Source organism: Schistocerca nitens, chromosome 8 (genome assembly GCF_023898315.1).
Source record: "Schistocerca nitens isolate TAMUIC-IGC-003100 chromosome 8, iqSchNite1.1, whole genome shotgun sequence".
Lineage (NCBI taxonomy): Eukaryota > Metazoa > Arthropoda > Insecta > Orthoptera > Acrididae > Schistocerca > Schistocerca nitens.
Window position 1 is genome coordinate 446980929 of NC_064621.1, and position 24402 is coordinate 447005330.

Sequence of the window (24402 nt, forward strand, 5' to 3'; positions counted from 1 at the left end):
GGAAGGGGGTTGCAGGTGAGGAAAGGGACTAGTGAAGGTTGATGTCGGATGGTGGGTTACTGAAATGAAATGTCATGTGGCTAGGGCCTCCCGTCGGGTAGACCGTTCGCCTGGTGCAGGTCTTTCGAGTTGACGCCACGTAGGCGATCTGCGCGTCGATGGGGATGAAATGATGATGATTAGGACAACACAACACCCAGTCCCTGAGCAGAGAAAATCTCCAACCCAGCCGAGAATCGAACCCGGGACCTTAGGATTGACATTCGGTCACGCTGACCACTCAGCTACCGGGGCCGGACGGTGGGCTACTGTAACCACACTATAATCATAGGATTTTAAAGATTCATTGATTTAAGTGCCACTTTCAGTACTGTTGTTTCTATACGCTGAACAATTCATCCCTAATGAGACTGTAGTGTAAATAAGGCACGGCGAGCTCTGACGGGCTGGCAATGAAGCTACCCTTCACTCATACCATGTCAAATTGTGGAAAGTAAAAAGCTATTTTGATCAATACAAAACCATACACAATTCTTCAATTCTTTTACATATCAGTGAGAGAGCTTTCAAATAATTCTGTTAAAATACATAAGTAAGACTGGAACAAATTCAATTCTTTCACATCAGCACTTCAAGTCAAACTGCTATATGACCAGACATTCTCTACTCCACTCCTCTTGCTTATTCCATCTGTAACTACGAATAAATGCAGGTTATTAGGTTGGAGCATAAGTTCATAGCATTTTTGTTTTGCATGTTGGTATTCCAGTTACTATGGTTTTGTTTATTGATTGTAATTTTTTATTTGTAGTTCACTGTTGCTATTTGAGTTTATGTATTGTCATTTTCTCATTTGGAGATAGTGACAGCAGCTGTGGGCACTAGAAAGGAGTGCCACATGGAGAAATTGGAACATTTCTGACACATTTTTCTGTTTGAGTTCAATAGATGGATGACAGCAGTGGAGACAGCCAGGAACATTTGCACTGTGTATGAGGATAATGCCAGTGAACAGAGCATGGTAAGAAAATAGTTTTATCAATTTAAGGAAGATCAGTTTGGCAGTATTCATTCTCCATGCTCAGAAAGACCTTCAGGGTTCGATGAAGATTGTTTAAAGACATTAATCCACAGCGATCCACATCAGTGCACTCAAGAATTGGCAAATGTGATGAACTGTGATCATTCCACCATCGTGCAACATTTGCACGCAATGGGGAAGGTTCAAAGATTGGGTGTTTGGGTACTGTATAAAAATCAGCGGGTGCCCACATGTGCATCTGTGCTTACTCATAATCAATTGGCTTGTGAACAACACTGAGCATTCCTATCCTGTATAGTTACTGGTGAAGAGAAATGGCATCTTTATGTCAACATAAGGAAAAGAAAGGAATGTTTGAGCCCAACAAAGCAGCAACTCTCCGTACAAAGACCTGCGCACATCCACAAAAGATGATGTTACACATCTCTTGGAACAGTGACAGTGTGGTGTACAATGAATTGCTTCTCCAAGGTGTAACCATCACTGCTAACATTTATTGTCAACAACTGAGACATCTTGCTGATGCAATCCAAGAACAACGACCAGGCAGACTGTGTGAAATGACGCTAATCCACAATAATGCCCACCGGCATTCTGCTGGACTGAAAAAAACCATTATATAGGAGTTGGGTTGGGAAGTTGTAGTGTTTCGAGAATTCCCGCATAAATTCTAGAACCACTCAGCCTTACGCTGTCTCGAACACTGATATTTTAGATGTGAGTGGGAGAAAGGAACGCTACACACAACACGTGTCTGTGTGTGCAGGTGTGAAATCAGTCGTGAGCAAAAGGTCGACATGGCGGTTGAACGGTACCTGCAAGTACTTGTCAGGGGATCCATGGAAGTCATAGTGAAAGCACACAGAAGAATCAAGGAACTTTTGTGCTGTTTGTAATTGTGACTACTGTTAGTGACAAAAGAACAATTGAGATTCTGAATTGTGAAAAAACTCTTATCTTGGACTTGCTGGAGGCAAGACATATTTACGATATGTTTGTAGTAGAGACATGGTTGCAAAGCCAACTCTTTTCTAAATGGACTTAAATCTGATTCTAATGTGAGATGATACGAGTTACTTATGAGAAGCCAACATTTATATGTCAAGTGTGAATTTTGCTCTTCATGAAGCTCAAATATACCGATAGTTGTTGAAAAGTATTCTTCAAGTACCTAATTATTTCGCAAGTAGAGAGAGAGTCTTTAAGGTTCCTGTAACTAGCATCATTCTTCAGAGAAGAATTTTATACAGATGCCAGAAACCAGCTATCCAGAGATGAAGATCAGCTGTGTACAACAAGTATAAGATGACTCGTATTTGAGAAGTGGGACGTTTGCACACACACTTTACACACTCTTAGTCATCTAAAGCGTTAGAAAGTGATTCTGCATCCACCTTATTCACCTGATCTTGTAACCTCGGATTTTCACCTACTCCATTCTCTATAGAAAAACCTTCAAGGAACTTCCTTTCTGGCTGAAAATGCACTCCGAACATGACTTGACAAGTTCTTCATCTCAAAAACACATGATTTCTAAGGTTGTGGAATCAAATAGTTAACCCAGCAGTGGGAGACTGTTGTAGATAGTGAAGGACACTATATTACTGATGACTACATTCTTTGTTAGGTGTGTCTGCTTGTGTTTTATTAAACTTATGGAAAAACATTATAAACTTATGTACCAACACAACAATTCAAATATACATATAATACATATTGTTGTGTACATAGTTCCGCGTAGTCAGCGCGTACACAACTTTACCACTAGAGCACGCCCCGCTAAGCACAACATCACAGGCACAGCGCTCGTCCGTCTCCGCACTACAAGATGGCGCTGCCATAGAGACGGACCAAATTCTGCTTCCACCGATCTGCGTATTAATATGTTACGCAGCCAATGAGACTACTGCTTCCGTAGTACCTTTTCTCCTCCCAGATCACACTCGCGCAGTGATACATGAACGCGCAAAGTATTATAACGAGTGTACAGACCTCCGATTAGTAAGTCTGCATTAGTCTGTACCAGTCTATAGTCAAGTTTCAGTCTGCGCCTAATAAGATTACCATCTTCCTGTACATAGCCATGAAGATAAATGTATAGACACTTTTGTCAAGTATCAGATATATGTGAGAATAAGATTAACATACCAATACCAAAGGAACTTCAGATTATCAATTGTAAATAGCATCCAGAACCAAGTTAAGTAATTTTTATGCTTGTTATTATTTTAATAAATGTGTATGAAATTTAATCAAGTTCTGTTTAAAGTTGGTCACCGTCAATCTGCTCCTCTAAGCGTGCAAGTGGCATTTCTATCGTCTGACCTAACGGCAGAAGATAAACATGCCATGATAAGACCACGAGACATATTGCTGACACTTGCCTGCTTCGTTAGAGCGACAAGTCAAATAACCTGATGGTGTGTGTACTGAAGGTCTTACAGTACGCACACCACACATATATACATAACAATATTGTGAAAAGGAAAGTTGATACTCACCATATAGCGGAGATGCTGAGTCACAGACTGGCACAACAAAAAGACTGTCACAAATATAGCTTCCGGCCAGTAAGGCCTTCGCCAAAATTAGACGACAAACACACACATCACACACATGCAAACTCAACTCACACGCACATGACTGCAGCCTCAGGCAACTGAGGCCACACTGCGAGCAGCAGCACCAGTGCATGATGAGAGTGGTGACTTGGTGGGGGTAAGGAGGAGGCTGGGACAGGGAGGGGGAGGGGGATGGATAGTAGGGTAGGGGTGGCAGACAGTGACATGCTGTTGGGGAGTGTGCAAGGATGAGGTGGAAAGAGGGCAGGCAGCTATGCAGCTATGTGCAATCAGGAGGTTAGATGGAGGGCAACGGGGGGGGGGATTGCGGAAGAGAAGAGAAGAGAAGTAAAAAGACATGGGCATGACGGAGTAATGAGGGCTGTGTAGTGCTGGGATGGGAACAGAGAAGGGGCTAGATGGGAGAGGACAATGAATAACTAAGGTTGAGGCCAGGAGGGTTAAGGGAACATAGGATATACTGAAGGGAATTCAGTAAAGCTGGTGTTGGTGGAAGGATCCATATGGCACAGGTTGTGAAGCAGTCACTGAAATGAAGGATGTTATATTTGGCAGTGTGCTCAGCAACAGGGTGGTCCACTTGTTTCTTGGTCACTGTTTGTCAGAGGCCATTCATGTGGACAGACATCTTGTTGATTGTCATGCCCACAAAGAATGCAGCACAGTAGTTGCAACTTAGCTTGTAGATCACATGACTGGTTTCACAGGTAGCCCTGCCTTTGATGGGATAGGTGATGTTTGTGACCGGACTGGGGGAGGTGTTGGTGGGAGGACATGTAGGACAGGTCTTGCATCTAGGTCTATTACAGGGGTATGAGCCATGAGGTAAGGGATTGGGAGCAGGGGTGTAGGTTCAGTGGACAGCAGAATACCATTGTGGGGAGGCGGAGGATGGGAAGGATAGTGGGCAGGACATTTCTCATTTCAGGGTACGGCAAGAGGAAGTCGAAACCAAGGCAGAGAATGTAATTCAGATGCTTCAGTCCAGTGTAGTACTGAGTTACGAGGGGAATGCTCCTCTGTGGCATGACGGTGGGACATTGTGAGGTGATGGGAGACTGGAAGGATAAGACATGGGAGGTTTGTTTTTGTACAAGGTTGGGAGGATAATTACGGTTTGTGAAGGTTTTAGTGAGACCCTCAGTATATTTCGAGAGGGACCGCTCGTCACTGCAGATACGATGAACATGGGTGGCTAGGCTGTATGGAAGGGTCTTCTTGGTATGAAATGGGTGGCAGCTGTCAAAAGGGAGGGATTGCTGGTGGTTAGTAGGTTTGATAAGGAGCAAGGTACTGATGTAGCCATCTTTTAGGTGGTGGTCAACATCTAGGAAGGTGACTTGTTAGGTTAAGTAGGAACAGGTGTAGCAAACGGGGGAGAAGTTGTTGAGGTTCTGAAGGAATGTGGATAGGGTGTCCTCACCCTCGATCTCTGCAACCTTTTTTCAATTTGGACTTCTGATGCCCTATACCTTCACAGAAATGGACCTCAGCAGCACGTCGTCATCAACTACGAATTCTATATGGCACTTCCTTACACCAAAAGAATTATTCACTCACATCTCAGATGACATAGTAACTAAATCATCATTGATCACAAAAACTTAATTCCTCATTGCTTGGTACAATTCCATATAGCATTCAACTGCAAACAAAGTATGGGTGAATATATAGTCACAGCTGAAAATTTGTGCCAAACCACGATTAAAACCTCCTGCTACTCACAAGCAGTTGCCTTGAACATTAGGCTAATTGAACATGCCTCCTGGTCTGACTCAAATTTTCAACATCACAGGTGTTTCCACTTGTATTTTCCAAATACATGAGTGTACGACACATGCAGATACAGAAGTTCTTGCAAACAAGAGATGTAGGTAACTTTCAGCATTACAATAAATGTTAATAACTTTTATCAAGCCAAAAGTAAAGGTGTTTTACATGAGACTGACACAGTTACTTCCAAAAAGTGGTTGGACTTTATAAAGATTGAGAAAATATGTTTTAGTACCAACCTTCAGTTGTCAAGCGATCTCTCTCTGTCAGTGGCAGCAACTCATGCCTTTCCTTGTTAGTGAGAGGATATTTGTGCAACACCATGAAGATATGCTGTCGAGAGGCTCTTCCTAACTGAAACACAGCATCAGCCTGGACTATGCTGGAGCCTTCCCTTTTGTACACTGTCAGATACCGGTTTGCACCTTTCCTATAAAAATGTAATACTTAAATAAAATCCTAATCTTGCATTACATAAAGTATGTACATTTTACTTTATACTAGGATGCCTCTACATTGAAATGGCAGGTGTGGGGCAAGAATAAGGAGAAAATTATGTTATGTATAAGTGGCTGGATTAACAGATTATAGAAGATTGTAGATTCTGTTTCCATGTAAAATTATACATATCAATGACTTGAACAGTGCATTCAAAATTCTTATTGTGATCCATTTTAGTACCCATACCCAATCCATACGCAGTTAAATTCTCCCATTATTAAAGCTAAGTTCTGATAAAATGACATTCTTTTATGCGATTGTATGGAATGTGACATTCTTTTTGTGAAACACTATTGAGAAAATTTAGAGAATCACATTTGTGGCTGGCTGCAGAACAATTCTTCTAGTGGCTTGGAGAAAAGCAGCAGATGTACAAGTTAAGAATGAAGAAGGGAGAGACAGCAGGTGCCTGGGCTAAGAGTGTGACTCACTGACACTGGTACTGATGAGTTTGTGCAGAGCACAATGATGATGACTTGGAAGAGTGGTCTGGAAAGGAGTGATGGAACAGAGGAAGAGCAGATTAGGGGAAAGACGGTCAACTCTGTTCTTGGCCACAGTGTAGTAGTGGCTATTCATTCAGGTTGACAGTTGACTTGTGGTCATGCCCTTATAAAATGCTGTGCAGAAATTACAGCAGAGCTGGTATATTACATGGCTGCTTTCACAGGAGGCCCTGCCTTTGATGGATTAGGATGAGCCTGTGACAGGACTGGAGAATGATGTGCTGGATGTGTGAATTGGACATGTATTGCACCTGGATCTTCCTCAAGGATATAACATATGAAGAAAGAGACTGGGAGCAGGGGTGACTCAGTAATGGATCAGGAAATTGCATAGGTTGTGAGGACATGGGAATATCACTTTAGGAAGGGTTAAAAGGATTGTGGGTATGATGTTCCTCATTTCTGGCCAAGGTGACAAAGAGTTGAAGTGCTGGCTAATGACGTGGTTCAGTTGATCCAGCCCAGGATAATACCTGGACATGAGGGGTGCTCCTTTGCAGTTGGTTCTTGGGGGTGATGGGAGAATTAGGGATGTGTAAGAATATGGCATGGAAAATCTGTCTCCAGACAAGATATGGGGGTAGTGCCAGTCTATGATGGCCTTAGTGCCACTTTCAGTACACTATTCTTGTCATCAAAGATGCATTGTCCACAGGTGGCTAGACTATTTGAGAATGATTTGCTGGTGTGAATGGGATGACAGCTGTCAAAATGCAGATATTTTTGATGGTTAGTGGCTAGATATGGGCAGAAGTATGGATGGAGCCATCCGAGAGGTGAGGCTGAAGAGGAAAGATGAAGCAAATGGGAGAGGTGTTGATACTGTGGAGGAATGAGTGTCTTGGTCCTGGATGTACCTCTTGTAGATATCATCAACCAGACAAGGGGTTCAGGGTTTTGGGAGGATAGGAAAGTTTCCTCTAGATGGTCCAAAAACAGATTGACATAGTTGGGTACCATGAGGATGTCCATGGCCATGAAGTTACTGCTATATATAACTGTAGCTGATGTGTAGTTCTACATCATCTGTATATTCCACTTTGTGTTATAACGTCTATTCTCCACATTGAGGAGGTACTGAGTCGCAGACACACACAATGAAAAGATTCCTACAAACTTCAGCTTTTGGGCAAAAAGTCCTTCTTCAGAAATAGAAAACACACATATATACACAACCATTACTCACATACAAATGGCCACTTTCTCTGGCCATTACAGCCCGACTGTGAAGTGCAGCTGATAATAATATCTGACTTATGTACATGATGAAATGATCCCGTAATACATAATCAATGTCAATACATACAGTCCACATACCCTCTGCTCTTGGATCGAAGACCTATGTCCCTTGCAAGCATATGTATGTATGCCCTTTCAATACGTGTTAATGATGATGGAAATTCAAATTCTGAAAGAAAATTTGGCACAATTTAGATTTATAACAAAAAAATCAATATATTCTTATATTTAACATGCTACACGATGACAGATGTAGAAATCAGAATATAACATGGCAATAAAGATATGTTGAGTATACATTCTCGTATATGCTAAAAGTTGAGTATCCATTCAGGTATACGCTAAAATGTATTTGTTGTCAGGTGTAATTTAGATGACTAGTACCTAGAATATGGTGGAGCAAATAGTGACAACAGTAATCACACACATGGCAGATGTCAATGCCACAAAGTGAATTTTGACACAGTTGCATCTAAAAGCAAAAACATCTGTGTCTAAAAACAAGCAAGTTTAAGTGTGAGTGTAAACAGCCAATGGCACTGCTAATAAACTGAAATTTGTGCTAAATATGTTGTGTTTTTACAATGAGGGAAATATATCAAGGCTTTTGTGGGATGGTTAGGTTGCCTAAGATAATGCCTTGATGTAGAGTGAGTAGGTTAGTTAGTTAATTATGCGTTCCAGAGATCATTTTGCACAATACATACTAATGATGTGATATGAATCATTTTACATTCACAATGAAAATTAATTTGTACTTACAGTTACATTCCGAACATTTCAAATTATTATTATTATTATTATTATTATTATTATTATTTACAAAGAGAAAAAAGATGTACAGAAGTGAGTTAAATAAAAGTTGTCAAGGAGAAACTTTTTCAGTTTGTTATCAAATTTTACTTTGCTCTCTGTCAGACATTTTATATCATTGGGTAAGCTATTAAAATTTTTTGTTGCAGCATTGCTTTTTATGCTGGAGATTCTTCCAATAAACATTTTAAAATTTCCATGATTTTTTCCAATTATAAGCCTCCTTGACTGTTGTAGCCAACGTGATTTTAATCAAATATGAGATCTCAACTGAATCATTAAACTGTAAAATGGAATCATTAAAGTGTAGCTCTGGCACAAAATTACAATGGACACAGCTGATACAGACTTATGTGCCCAGTTTTCCAGACCACAAACTGTCAACAGCAACTGAGGAGCTCAGGCTGCAAGGCTAGAGGGTGAGTAGTAAACCATGAAAACTATTTTAAGTCATCAGTCTTTTAACTGGCTTGATACTGCCTTCCACCTTATCCTATCTTGTGTCTCTTTTTTCACACCCATCATCCTCTATAATCCGTTCCACATATTCTAATCCTGGTCCGTCTCTACTATTTTTCTTCTCCACTGCTTCTTCTAGTGCAAGTTTATGTAGACCATGGTGCTGTAGCAGATATCTTACTAACCTGATCCTTCTTCTGGTATAGGTCTTATACACTTCTATTCTCACTTACTTTTCTTTGTATTTTTTAATTTCATACTTTGTCAGTCTACTTTTTAGCATTATTTGATAGCATCAAATAGCAACAGCTTCTGGTTTACTCTTCTCTAGGTTTATGATGGTCCGTGACTCATTTTCATACAATGTCGTGCTCCAGACATACACTTTCGGGAACTACGTCACCATTTCTATATGAATATCTGATACTGGTAGAGCTCTTTCACAGCAGAAAGCTTTCTGCACCTGTGTCAATCCAAGACTTGTTGTCTTCCTTACTTTAGCTGTTAATATGTAGTTTTGCTTCCTACATGGGCGGTTTCTCTCATTTCTTCTATCATTGTGTAATTCCCAATTATTATGTCAAGCAAGTCTTTATCATCCTTCTGCTACTCCTCATCAAATCATTTTTGTCTTTATTTTGTTTATGCTTAAGTGTGTTGTCCATTACTTTCAACGTCTTCTAAGTCTTCCTTACATACAGCCAAACAAGCTATCTGCCATCTGGATCCTTCTCACCAACACCAGCTTTACTGAATTGCAAATTGCACAGGGGGGAACTCTACCTGCAATATATTCCACGTTCCTGTAACCCTTCTGGCCTCAACCTTCGTTAGTCATTGTTCTTACCCATCTAGCCCTTCCCTGCTCCCATTCCAACACTACACAGCCCCCTATTCCACCAATATACCCAGTCTTTTTACTCAACAGGTCACAGCCACAGTGAATTTCCACTTCATCTCATTCTGTACTACATTTTCAGTATTTAATTTCATAGTATATTGATTTTTCTTAGTAACCTCTTGAATTTCAATCTAGTGTTCATCACTACTAGGCTAAGGTCACAGTCGAAGTCTACATGTATGCAAAGTTGAAGTCTACATCTGTGCAAGCTTTATAGTAATTTGATTTCAAGTTCTCTCTCTCTCTCTCTCTCTCTCTCACACACACACACACACACACACACACACACACACAAGCAGGGCCACACTGTGTCAGGAACACAGTTCTGCAATTTGATCGGAGTCATGGGTTGCATCATGTGGAGTGGGCAAGGAGAGAAAGGAGGAGGAAAGTGGGAGAGGCAGAGGGAGGGTTGGTAAAGGGTGGCTGTCAGTTAGGAGGGAAGCAGCAGTTGCACAGGATATGAATGTGGAAGGGACAGATTGCATATGCATGGGATAAGAATGCGACACAGCCACCAGCACTGGTGATTTAGAGCTGTGCACACTGATGATGACATGGGGGAATGGATTAGGTGGGGACGACAGAGCAGAGTTGCAGGGAAGAGCATGTGGTACAGGATGAGTAAAGTTAGGGTCCTGTGGTACAGTAAAAAACAGTGTGTGACAGGAGGCTAGCAGAGATTGAGACCAGGAGGGTTACGGGAGGGAAGGATGTGTTGCAAGGACAACACCTATCTATGCAGTTATGAGAAGGTGATGCACAGGTTATTAAGCAGCGATTGAAATTGAGCAAGTTGTCCTCAGTAGCATGTTCCACTATTTTCCATATGATGGTCTGCATATGCGATGACTACAGCCTTCTATGGCACCTTTTGCTGCTGAAGGTCATACAGTTGGAGGTGGGCATGTTGTTGTTGTTGTTGTATCCAGTCCAAAGACTGGTTTGAGATGTTACTCTACATGTAGGTCAATCTCTAAGAGTCTCATCTCTGCATGGCTACTGCAAAATAACATCCTTTTCAAGCTTCCTACTGTATTCTATTGTTGGTCTCTCTGTAACTTTTATCACCCATAGTTACCAAAATGATGATTCGTTGATGCTTCATGATGCGTCCTTTCAACTTATCATACCTTTTAGTCAAGTTGTGCAATAAATTTCTTCTCTTCCCAGTTCGGTTAATTACCTCCTCATGTTATTCAATTTATCCATTCAATCATTAGCATTCTTCTGTTACACCTATTTTAAGGCTTGTATTCTATTCTTGCCTGAACTGTTTATTGTCTATATATTACTTCCATACAAGGCTATACTCCTGACAAATATCTTCAGAAAAGACTTCTTAACATTTAAATTTAGTCAATGTTAACAAATTTCTTTTTCAGAAATGATTTACTTGTTACTGCCAGTCTGCATCTCACATCATCAAGTTATCTGTTGGTGTTCATCTTATAACCTCTATTCAAGACATTATCAATTACTTTTAACCCCTTTTCCTAGTCCTTTTCCATCTCTGGCAGTACTGCAATATCAACAAGCATCAAAGTGTTCACTTCTTCTCTCTGAACCTCTTTTCCAAGTTCCCCTTGGTTTCCTTCGCAGCTTGCTCAATGTACTATTCTACAGATGAATATCTTAACAGGGACTATTAGACCAGCTGAAGTAAATATATGTTAGATTTCAGTTTTGACAGCACTTGGTCACAACAGTCAATATTAGGTGTTTTGTGTAAGATAAATTTATTAAATGTGCTTAACTATGTTTCATTCTGACAGTGTATTAATTCTGTAAATATTAGCAGCTCCAGTTTACTGTAATGTGTTCACCTATATTGGCAATCTCCTGACAAATGATCAGGATAGTGAATATTGTATTCAAATGTTTTATGTTCTTTATGTTATGCTTTTTGACATGTTCCACACCTACGAGAATCATCTCATTTTTGGATCTATGGACCAAAAACTGAATCTACTCTAATCTCTCTCTAACAGACAATAACATCAGGGATAGGCTATGCCCTTCAATGCCTACAACTGCAGTCTGGTTTCTGTCTAAGTTGTAGACAACCTTCCACTCCCTGTATTTTATGCCTGTTACCTTCAGTATTTCAAAGAGTGTATTACAGTTAAGATTATCAACTGCTTTCTCGAAATCAACAAATCTTGTAAATATGGGTTTGCCTTTCTTTAATCAATCTTCTAATGTAAGTCGTATGGTCAGTTTTGTTTTGTGTGTTGCTGTGTTTCTCCAGAACCCAAACTAATCATCCCTGAAGTCCGCCTCTACCAGTTTTTTGCTGTCCTCTGCAAATGATTGGTTTCAGTAGCTTACAACCATAACTTATTAATCTGATGTTTCAGTATTATACACAACTGTCAGAACTTGACTTTTTTTAAATTGGAGTCATTACATTCTTCTTTAAGTCTGAGGGTTTTTCATCTATGCCACGTACCTTGCACACCCAGTGGAATAGTTTTGTAATGGCTGGCTCTCCCATGGATCTCAATCATTCTGAGGTAATGTCGTCTATTACAGGGGCATTGTTTTAACTTACAGCTTTCATCACTTTGTCAAATTATTCTCACAGTATTATATCTCTCATCTCACCTTTACTTACTTGCTCTTCCTTTTCTGTAATATTGACTTCAAGTTCATTTTACTTGTATAGATCTTCTATATACCTTTTCCACTTTCCCTTCTTTGCTTAGTACTGGCTCTTGATACTCATGCGGCTGCTTCACTTTTCTTTGAAGGGCTCCGTAATTTTCCCGTAGGCAACACATATCTTTCCACTAGCCATGCATGCTTCTACTGCCTTGAATTTATCATTACCCACTAAGCTATTTTGAATTTTTCCAACAATTTCATTTTTAAAATGCATGTGTTACCTTCTTTCTAACTCATTTACTACATTTTCATAGTTTCTCATTCTGTCAATAAACTTCAATTTCTCATGTGTTACCCAAAGATATCTTTCAGGCCTTGTCTTTTTGCATATTTGAAACCCTGTTGCTTTCACTATTTGATCTCTCATACCTACATATTCATATTTTCCTGTATTTTCTTAATGCTCCCAATAAAACTCTCGACCACCTCTGATTCTTTCAATTTATCCACACCCCACCACCTTTATTTCCTATATTTCTGCAGTTTCTTCAGTTATAATGTACAGTTCATAATCTATACATTATGGTCGAAGTCCACATTTGCCTCTGGAAGTTTTTTGCAGTTTTAAAACTGGTCTCAGAATCTCTGTCTTATGATTACATAATGGACCTGAAACCTTGTGTCTCCAGCTCTCTTTCACTTATCCAACCCTCTTTCATGTTTTTTAAACCAAATGTCTGCAATGATTACATTATTGTACGAGCAAAATTCTACCTTTCACACCTTTCTCTCAATCCATGTTCTCTTATCATGGACTTGCATTCAGGACGACGATGGTTCAAACCCACATCCGGCCATCCTGATTTAGGTTTTTTGTGATTTCCCTAATTCGCTCAAGGCAAATGCCGGGATAATACCATTGAAAAGGTATGGCTGATTTCTTTCTCCATCCTTCCCTAATCCGAGCTTGTGCTCCGGATCTAATGACCTCATTGTTGATGGGACGGAACTTATCTCCTGCTCCTGATCTCTTCCTCTTATTGTTTCCTCCTCTTCCATTTCATACATATGAATTTTAGTTTCTCACCACAGTTCAATTTCTGTCTCCTTTAACTAGCTGAATAATGTATTTTATCTCATTGCACACTGTTTCAATCTCATGACCTACAGAGCTAGCAGGCATATAAACTTGTACTAATTGGTGGGTATTGGCATTTTGTCTACCTTGACTATGATAATAAGTTCACCATGTTGTTTGTAGTAGCTTACCCACATTCTTATTTTCTTCATCATCATTAGACTTATTGCTGCATCCCCTCTATTTGGTTTTGTATTTATAACCCTGTACTTACCTGTCCAGAAGTCCTGTCTGTTCTCCCTGCCATTGTACTTCACTAATTCCCACTATACCTAACTTCAACCTATTCATTTCTCTTTTCAAACTTCCTAACATAGCTACCCAGTTAAGGGATCTAACATCTCAAGCTCAGGCCTGTAAAATGGCCCCAACAACAATATCCTCTTGAATAATCCCCGCCTGGACATCCAAATGGGGGACTATTTCACTTGCAGAACATCCTAAGGGGATGCTATCGTTATTAAGCCATAAAGTAGATCTGCATACTATTGGAAAAAACAATAGCTTTTAGCTTTTCACCGTACCTAACAAGAAAGGTCACATTGGCTAAATGTTACAAAGTCAAGCCAGTCAGTCAATCACACTATTGCCCCCCACTACTTGTTGGATCTGTTGTTCCATTGTTACTGAAAGCAGTCTTCAGATGTTCTAATTTCTTGGTGACACTTCCTGAGTCAGAGAAGTACAAGTTCTATGAGTCACATTTCTGAGGATTACATTTGTTAGTGCTGGCACTGGAAGCTGCCAGTGAGCAGACACAAGTCAGTATGTGCCTTTTGAGGTATATAGTGTGACCCAGTGTGCCACCTTTTTTTTTTGCTTTCTGCTTGGACATCCAGACAGGGGCACCTCCTATCCACTTCAGCTTACATGGTGAAGTTAATCCAGGATGCACTGAACCAAGACGTTTAAGTATTTGTTCAAGCTTGTATCTTTCATATCGCCATATGACAGTGACATCAATGTGATGGATCCAACACGTCATTTTCCAGTGGGCTGTTTCCAGGGCTACCTACTTTGAGCGTTCCTTGTACATATCGGCCACAAGCAGCAAAAAATGACAGCCCATGATAATTCCACTGTTCTATGCTAATATACATTGCTGTAAAGGCAAAGGAAAATTTCTGACTGATGAGCTAAAGGGATTCTTCCAGAGGAACTCTGATAAAAAGAGATTAAATCAGAGCTAATAAAGATGTTAGAATCTTTCAGCCTGAAACTTTTGAAGAGTTGCACAAAATCTACAGAGCATTAGTGATCTTCACAACTCTCAATATGAGCAGTTGTTATATATGATAAGTTATATTTTATTATTAATGAAATAAGATCATCTACATTAACTATGTTGGTATCTTGAGACAAGTATATTCATTGGCACCGACACCAATTCAACTTAGCATTGGTCAAAGTAAGCTGTGACACTGGTTGAATTAGAAAAATGGAGATATTGGGAGCAGGCACAATTTTGGCATTGCTGATGATTCTGTGATTGTTGGTGACTCCCTGGCACAATTACCAGTTGATACTTCATGACTTCTCCACAATGCAAAGAAAATTGGGCTGGTGGTGAGTGATGATAAAACAAAATATCTCATTGTATCATGACGTCAAGCTCTCCATCCTTCCATTATTGTTGATGGGCATACCTCTGAACAGGTTCAAGAATTCGAGTACTTGGGATCCATACTGACTAATAAAAGTTACTCATTTGTTCTTTGGTCTGAATAATTTATTCAAGTCTTGACTGATATCACAGAAGAATCAGATTCAGCTGTACATGACATTAGTACAGCTAGTACTTTTACAAGTTTGTAAAACCTGGGCTACTTCAGCAACAACTGTAGAAGCAATCTGTGCCTTCAAGAGAAAGATACTTCAAAATATCTATGGGCCCATCAACAATACCGTAGTCAGTAATTGGAAATGAAGAACAAAAGATGATCTTTACCAGTGGTTTGGAAAGCCACACATAGGCTGAATATTAAGACAGAAGAGGCTACAGTGGTTTGGCCACATCCTTTAAGCTGATGGAACCCTCCCATACAGAGTCCTCCATTCTCAACCTGCTGGAAAATGACCAAGGGGACATCCAAGGATGCAGTGGAAGGATTGAGTACTAACAATTCTCAAATAAGTGGAGCAGACAGTGGTGGAAGATGAAGCTACAGACTGGCAGTGATGGACTACCATCTGCAGTAAGTATCGTACATATCTTCTCTGCTGTGACTGGTTGAATTACTTTTTTATTATGCTTATGGGTCATTCCCCATTAAGGGACCAGGGGTCCCCACTCAACCATCTCGAAATCTAACAAAATTCGGTGTGAAGGTTCTATATGGTCTTTGATGGTTATATATCAAATTTCAGTTCAGTATCTTCAGTGGTTGAATTATAGGGGCTTTTAAAGAGAGGCTACTCATCTTCGCATCACATACGAAGGTGCAAAAGTGTCAAGTTTGTTAGGCTTTTTTAAAAGTTCTAGCAGACATTTGGTCATTTGCTTTAAAATACATACACAACTTTTTATGCTGAGTCACACCATGGCAAAAATTAGGATTTAGCCACACTTAAATATAGACACAAGCTCTAAAGTGACTAAAAAATTCATTGCGCTATTCTGAGAGCCAAGGTTTCACCGACCACTGCCACTTTTCATATGAACCAATCACACCAAAACTTCAGAGGGCTATTCCTACCTATGATGTCTATATATGGATCAAATTTAACTAACATTGGAGGCCTAGATGAAAAGATATGCGTCTGCTACGTTGGCCAAAATTTTCGAGATGCAAATTTTAGGGAATTTTTGAGGGGCAACATCTCAACTGTCTTTTTCAATCCTTTTCTTTTTCAATCCTTTTTTCTTACCACAGCTGGAGAAAGCATGCTTTAAGCTTTCAAAGCTATGGTGTTTAATTACTGAATCTTGCATTTTGATGTGTAAGAATAAATTTCAAAAGTTATTATTTTAGCAGTTCAAGAAAGCTGAAAAACGAAATATTTTGCTTATTAAGAGCCATAATTATTTGTTCTTATTCGAGCATAAAAATTAGTTTCAAACTTTAATTTAACACATGTTATAAAACAAGTATAGCGCAAAAAACAGCAAATTTGCAAAACAAAAATAGTAGGCAGTTCCATTTTTTGTTAACGACAGATTGTAGATAACTGTATTGTCTTCCTGATGACGATGCTACTAAAGTCACGAAATTATTTTACTCAGAAATTTAGCAGTCTTTAGCAGTTGGCCAGTGGAAGGTATGAGCAGAGCTGTGTGGGTGGATCAAGCTGAAAATTACATCTTGTTGTTCATGTGAAACTTCACACACATTTCAAACACACCAAAAATTGTCATACATACATCCAACATACTGTCCTGGTTGTAAACTTGCAATAGATATTACTGGAATTTCTTCATCTGCTTCGAAGGCATTAACTGTGACTGTGGTGACATCGTTGAAAACTCTGCTTACTCCGAACTGATGACAATTAATTGGCTTATACTGGTGATTTTCTCTTGTTCCAGATGCTGTATATCCCATGGCAAACCTTGTTTCTTGATCAGGCTAAATTTTTTCAATTTATTCTTTTGGTAGAAAAAAAATAACCTTATGTCTGTAATACTATCACCACAGAATTTGAACAAATCATATGGAGTCAATATTTGATTATCTAAGGGTCTGTGCAGACTAGCATGGGCTGTCTTTTTTGCTGTTCTCCCAATGCCATCACAAGGCGATTCACCATGGCTTGTTCCAAAAAAATTCTATTTGGCAGTGCTGCAAAAATTCTTTTTGGGCAAACATAAATTGATGAAATTTTTTAAATTCTTCTATTGAGCAGCTGAACCATCACTAAAGTAATAAATGTTCTTAATGTTTTGAATCACCATTGGATGTAATGTGGCCTGACTATTCTACCAATAAATCCTTACACAGTATCTTGAACAAAAATGAATAATTCTCAGCAAAATCCATCAATATAATTAATTCATTTTCTGCAATATTTCTTTTTAGCTGCTTAAGGTACAAACTTTGGTATTTTGACACAAAGTGATGGCTTCTTAAAGCGGTAATTTTCAAAATGAGTGTCTCCATAAAATCTTCAACAGTTCTCTGATGTGTCTCTAATGTGTGTGTGTGTGTGTGTGTGTGTGTGTGTGTGTGTGTGTGTGTGTGTGTGTGTGTGTGTGTGCGCGCGTCAGTACGGATCCACTGCTTGTATTCCATTGTTTTGTCAGGATCATAGTCTTTAAAAGCATGTTCAAGAAAAGCCTCTAGTTGCATTTTTCCTGGACATTCCTCACAATGTTGCAGCATACAATCTTTTGATTCCAAACTGCATACAGTTTTTTTCCCCCATTAAATCCTCGTAGTCATCTTGGATGGAAGCTGACATTTTCATCAATTGCTCATACACATAGTGAATGTGATCCAGAAGCGCCAACTGTAGTACACCATTTTGGTCTTAGCTCACAAAATTTTGAGAAGCTCAGTTGATTTCCACACTGCTTACAATAAGCGATGAATATTTCTTACAGGTTACAAAGCAGCTGGCCTTTCTGCTTGTGAATCTTTTCCCAATTTACTCTTACTGTAACACAATCCTTTTTGCCTGGAATAAATGAGAAAAATCAATCATCATCTTAAAAGAGTGAGGACCTTTTTCTTTTACTTCATCATTGAGCTTTTCCCCTTTTCAGTTGGCAGGTGTTGCCAAAAACCCACCTTCCATCTTTAGTTTCCTAGCCTTCTTCACCATTTTAGTTGAAACAGCAAATTCTTTAGCAATTTTTTTCAATAGTCCAGCAATTTAGAGCCAGGGTCAAAATTTACCGCAATTGCTCTAATTCTGAAGCTTAATCTTAAGTTTTCACTTAAGATGTCCATATCTTTATATTTTTGGCACACTTCTATTTGTATCTGAGCAATATCTACTTGGCTCGCACCAGCAGCTGTGGCAATTACATTAGTAATGCTGCCTTGGACTTTCAGAACTCTGCACTTCAGGTATCCCATTGAGTCCCTTTTGCTGATCCATTGAAGCTTTAACGGTGACTCTCCAAGTGATGATAATGAAGTATTAGCAGGAAAGCAAGCATCAACAACACCTGTTTCTTCAGTGGACGTGATTCTTGCTTATCCTGGTGGGGTGATTCTTTTTGGACCACTTCATGTCTACATTTGGTACAAATTTTCTGACCAGGTTTAAAAACTTCATTAGTCAGTAATTTCAACCTATTGCAATGTTTACTGGCATTAATGCCTTCTTGGTTACATGTTTTTCTTTACCAAATGGGTTGCAGCAAGTCTTCAGAAGGAATTGAAATTCTGTCAACAACAAGGCATTAGAGGTAGGAACAAATTTTGGCATCTTCAGTAAAATCAAGCCCAGACCTACATCATAGAAGCTCCTTGTCCACTGGCAACATTTCCTTAACCAATTGTAGTTGACTTTTGCCATAATAGGATGGTTAGCCTATCAAAACATACTGTTTAAATGATTACCTTTAGCTATAACAATGATGATTGATTATTCAAACACTCATTACTCAACACTTACGATTGTACAATGTCAACACCAAATAGGGTACCACAAGTTTCCCCAAAAGAAATTCCCTCATATTTCCTTGATTTCCAGACAAGTTTTAGCATTTTTCCCTGACAAATTCTGAGATCTGATGGGTAATAAAGACTGAAGTTGGAAAAAAGAAACAAAGGGGCTTCTCTTCTTAAGTACTAACATCAATATCTCTTGTAATGAATTGGTTTTAGGTGGAGAAAGCAAGCCAAATGGTATATCTTTTTCATTAAGACCACTGATGTTATTTTATTTCAACAAAACAAAACACATTTGGTGACAGAAATATGCATTTCATTGGAGTCGCAAGACAGATTTAAAATACCTTCACAGATTTCAGAAATAACTTCAGAAAAAAACAGGTCTCTTGAGAGAAGTTTAGACGGCAGGGAAGAGTTGTGTAACCAACACTACAGGTGACCACCAGTAAAATGTTGATTCTATTATGTTTGTCACTGTCAGTTACTACCCACTGTGTAATGTCCACTATTTTAGAGGAATTTAAAGGTATTACAGGTATTTGGTCTGCCTTCTTAGCTGAGTGGTAACGTTTTTGCGTGCCATACAGTGGGCCCAGGTTCAATTCCCGGCTGGGTTGCTGATTTTCTCCACTCGTGGGCTGGATGTTGTGTTGTCCTCATCATCATTTCGTGATCACCGACACGCAAGTCACACAATGTGGCGTCACCTGAATGAAGACTCGCAACCTGGTGGCCGAACTTCCCCAGATGGGGACTCCCAGCCATCAATGCCATAGGATCATTTCATTCTACAGTATAGTGTGATTTTTCTTTCAAGAAATATTTGAGAATACAGCCTACAACTGCCAACGACTGCCACAATTTTCTTCATCTTAGAAATCGTCCAACCTTTCTAATATATGAACTACTTTCAAAGTGCCAAAATGTACTAGAATAAATAAAACGTCTATACAATGCCATACTGTAGAATGTACTTGCGGTAAGACAGCCGCAATTCCTGAAATCCATCACCCATGGCCTCTGGCCTGGCGAGGAGCACTGCAATCCTGGGTCCATGGATAAACCACGAAAATCCACCGCGTTACACCACATACAAACAGACCCAGCCTGCGAGCAGAGTGGTGAGATCAGATATAACAGGTAGGGCCGGCACATTAGTGGGAAACGATGGGCTTCAGATCAGCAGGCCCGATCCATTAGATATACTCGTAGAAATGGCCTGCAGTTTGGCCCGTTGTTGAAGCCCACTCGTGTGGCCAGCTATTCACGCGTCACAGACACCGTGTTGATTAAATGAGACCGCGGTGACCAATCCATGCAACAGATAACATGTGCGAATACTCTGAGAATCAATGCTAATGAGGATAGGTAACAACTAATTGTGAAGATGATCACTGAGCCGCAAACAGGGATGTAGGAAAGAGAATCACAGTCTCACAATTAAATTTTCAGTCCTAGCCTTCGTCAGAAAATGAGAGCACAAATACTTTCACATAATCACTCAGACACAACTCACACACACGACCGCCATCTCCAGCCGCTGCGTCAACAGTCTCAAGAGTCAGCTCCAAACAAACCACTCCTCATGCCCCCTGCCTCTCGTTGGCAGGCTAGCGGCAAGAAGTGGTGGCAGCACTAACTGCAAACCGAGGGGAATGGTAGGTAGGGTAGAAGCAGTAAGAATGAAGGAGTAGCGAACCACAGCACGTACTCAGCTGCCTCCAGCCAGCAATGATGCACGACATCTCAGGAAACAAACCATTTCATCTACTGAGACAAAAATGAAATTTTTCCAGTGCTTTTTTTTTTCTTCAAATTTTCCTGATATATACCTGATTTCCTTGACACGTTTGAAATTCTCTGATTTCCAGAACTTGTGGCAAACCTGCCAAATGCCAAAGAGTACTCAGCACAGAAGACGCAGACTGTGAAAATTGCCAACAATGAAAGCAACAATTGAAAGTGGTGATTCAGCAATGTAACACTGTTGCGAGGATAGAGCCTTAAAAAGTATTACTGTTTTATAATACCGATGGAAACTGAGTGACAATGCATATTTGCATCACCCTGCATTACAGGGTTACAACGTTCTAAAGCAACATAACATTCCATCATGATCTTCTACATTTTATAATATTTCATAATCTTAAGAATATTTTCTGAGGTTTTATTATATTTATATTCTATATGGTAAAATAATGTAAAAACACTTCTTATCAGCATAGTTACATTCCCTAAACCACAGGCAAATCTTATAAACACTACAATTACATAGTTTTTAATTTACAGCTTAAAATTGTATTAATTTTTTTGTATTTATCGATAAACCATTTTCCTTATTTTTGATAGGTATTCTTCCTCATCAATATACAAGATCCAGAAATTAAACAATATAGCTTTGAAAGCTTAAAGCACGATCTTTCCAGATGTGGCAAGGAAAAAAGGATTGAACAAGACAGTTGAGACATTAACCTAAAAAACAGCCTACAATTTGCACACACAATATTTTGGCCAACATTGCAGATGCGTATCTTTTCACCGAGGCATCCAATGTTAATTACACTTGACCTATAGACATCATAGGTAGGACTAACCCTCTGAAGTTTTCATGTGACTGGTTCACATGAAAACATGCTGTGGTCAGTTAAACCTTGGCTCTCAGAACAGCATGACGAATTTTCTAGCCACTTCAGAGGCTTGTATCCATATTTAGGTGTGGCTAAGTCCCTAATTTTTGCCATGGTGTGTTTCAGCATAAAAAACTTGTCTGTGTTTATTACAAGCAAATGACCAAATGTCTGCTAGAACTTTAAAAGAAAAAGCCCTCAAAAATTCAACCACTCAACATACTGGACTGAAATTTGGTACATAACGACGAAAGACCATATTGAATCTTCACACCAAATTTCATTAGATTTGGATTTGGTCGAGTGGGGACACTTTTTGTTATTTTCCTCTGACATGGAATGAACATTATTCTAATGTGTTCTTTTACAATCTGTATAGCGTAATGACACCTTTTGACTTTGTAGTGGGTTATTTCTCTTATCTTTTCTGCTGTAGGTTTTACAGGCCTATCAACACGATGAATGAAATCTTTTATTCATTATGACTATGATAAAACTCGTGTTGTATTTCTTACTTGTGAAATAGTATTAGTTATGGTAACAATACTGGCTTTACATTTTATAATTCCTTGATGAAGATACACGCATTTGGAATCCAACAGTTTCTTGTACTCAACCAGCAGCTGATCTTGCAGAATTTGTTGAGCTAAGAATATTTACACGGTACAGGGCATCTCCTGCACACAATTGTTGGGAAATATATTTCACGAAAAGAGAAGAATTTATGGGAGATGTTATAAAACACCTGCAAATGTCATCTGTACTGTCATATATTAGTCACAAATGAGGCATAAACAGTTTTTTTGATGATACTTATTTTTAAATGCGACGACATTTCAAAACAGAGTACACAGGACAGTAAGTAATTCATTCAGAAAAGGGTCCATTAACTACATGATGTAATGGTTCTGCATTGCTTTCTTCATATTTCATTCTGATTAAGTCTGGTTTGTTGTCACATCAGTCATAACTGTAAAAACCTGGGGATTTAGAACAGCAAAAAAAAAAAAAAAAAAAAAAAAAAAAAAAAAAAAAAAAAAAAAAAAAACAACTACAGCAATATATGAATTCTCAACACAACCTTAAATAGAGTCTTTCAAAAGTTATCTGAACTCAAATACATGGTTGCAATCATTTCTGTCAAACAGAGAACCTTCAAAAAGTTGAAATTAAACTCTGAGGAGAAGAAAATTGGGATACAAACATTCATCAGTGTACTGCATACTCCTCTGAGATACTGTCAGTCAAATTTGGTGTATCACAAGGCCCAATCCTGGTTGCTATGCTGTTTCTGCAGAAATACGGAAGCGTCCGATCCCGCCCGTCTGCTTTGACCCATGACGTCACAAATATGGCGGAAACAAAAACAAACACACACACTTTCCACAAGAAGCCTAATGACACTAACGGGACAAGCGCGGGAAATGGGGTGTTTTGGGTGGGGGGGCAAACTAAATATAAACAAATTTAGACGCCTTGCATAGCTACAACGTGTAAGTGAAGACAGCCATGCATGAATACCCACCCACCCCCCAGGGGTCGTAACCCCTGCAACCCATAGAAGATAAAGATGCTTCAGTAGCCGATTGGTGTTTTTTGTCTTTAAAAAAAAAAAAAAAATCTCACGGGATAGAACGAACAGATCAGAAAGATAAATATAATAAACTAAAACAGAAATTGGAGGAAACAGATAATTAAAATAAGTAATAAGTGTTTTTAAATTAAAGAAAAAAAAATCCTCACGAGATAGAACGAACAGATCAGAAAAGTAAATAAAATAAGATAAAACAGAACTGGAGACAGCCACACTCAAACCAAACTCCGCGCCGTCATGACGTCACACACGACAACACCCTTACGTCACGGGTCAAAGCCGACGCGTGGGATCGGACGCTTCTGTCGACCCGTTTCTGCTATATACTGATGACATAAACAAATGTAAGTACTGTTAAGTTTCTAGGTGTATGGTTTGAAGAAAATCACACAGAATTCTCCTGTAAATTATATTACAAATAAGCTGTCAACTCTATATTGTGTTCTAACATCATTTCATAAGACTTGACATTAAGACTCTACCATCTGTAGCCATTTACATAAAATATCATTTGCAGAGAGCTGCATCTTAAACAAAGACAGCTCAATGATATTATAAAGAAACATTCAAAGTTGTGAAAGCGTGCAGCAGGCTAACGTATAAGAGACTGAGTGCAGAACCACTTGTAACCAGAAAAGTGTGCTCAATGTTAGGTGTGGAAGCACAATAACTCTTCAGTTGAAGTTAAGGGAGCAAAAATGCCAAGAGCTTTTACATATAAAAGTAAAACAATTTTTATTAGAACAAAGCTTTTATTACACAATGAACGACATCTTCAAGGTTATAAATATTGATTAATCTCACAATAAATGGTCTCTTATGCCTGATAATGTCATGTCATGTGTATGAGGTCTTAATGCAAGTAATTTGTTTGTCCGTATTAATTGCTGTTACTGCTTGTAGCATGGTCCGTCATGTTTCACTGAACCACACATTATTTCATCTTATAGTGGCCGAAGTAGAGAGGATATGAAATGTAGACTGGCAATGGCAAGGAAATCGTTTCTGAAGAAGACAAATTTGTTAACATCGAGTATAGATTTAAGTGTCAGGAAGTCA

General features: G+C 39.1%; 1 protein-coding gene across 3 annotated transcripts in view; it reads right to left on the bottom strand.

Annotated features, from left to right (window-relative positions):
* The window catches only part of LOC126198955 (3'-5' RNA helicase YTHDC2-like), a 338664-nt gene that overhangs the window by 307689 nt on the left and 6573 nt on the right, over positions 1-24402 (bottom strand). For all 3 annotated transcript variants that reach the window (XM_049935603.1, XM_049935602.1, XM_049935604.1), the window contains exons 2-3: positions 7722-7812; positions 5637-5827 (exon numbers count right to left, since the gene is read on the bottom strand). In XM_049935603.1, the coding sequence (XP_049791560.1) occupies positions 5637-5827; positions 7722-7812 (282 nt within the window). The remainder of the gene's footprint in view (positions 1-5636; positions 5828-7721; positions 7813-24402) is intronic.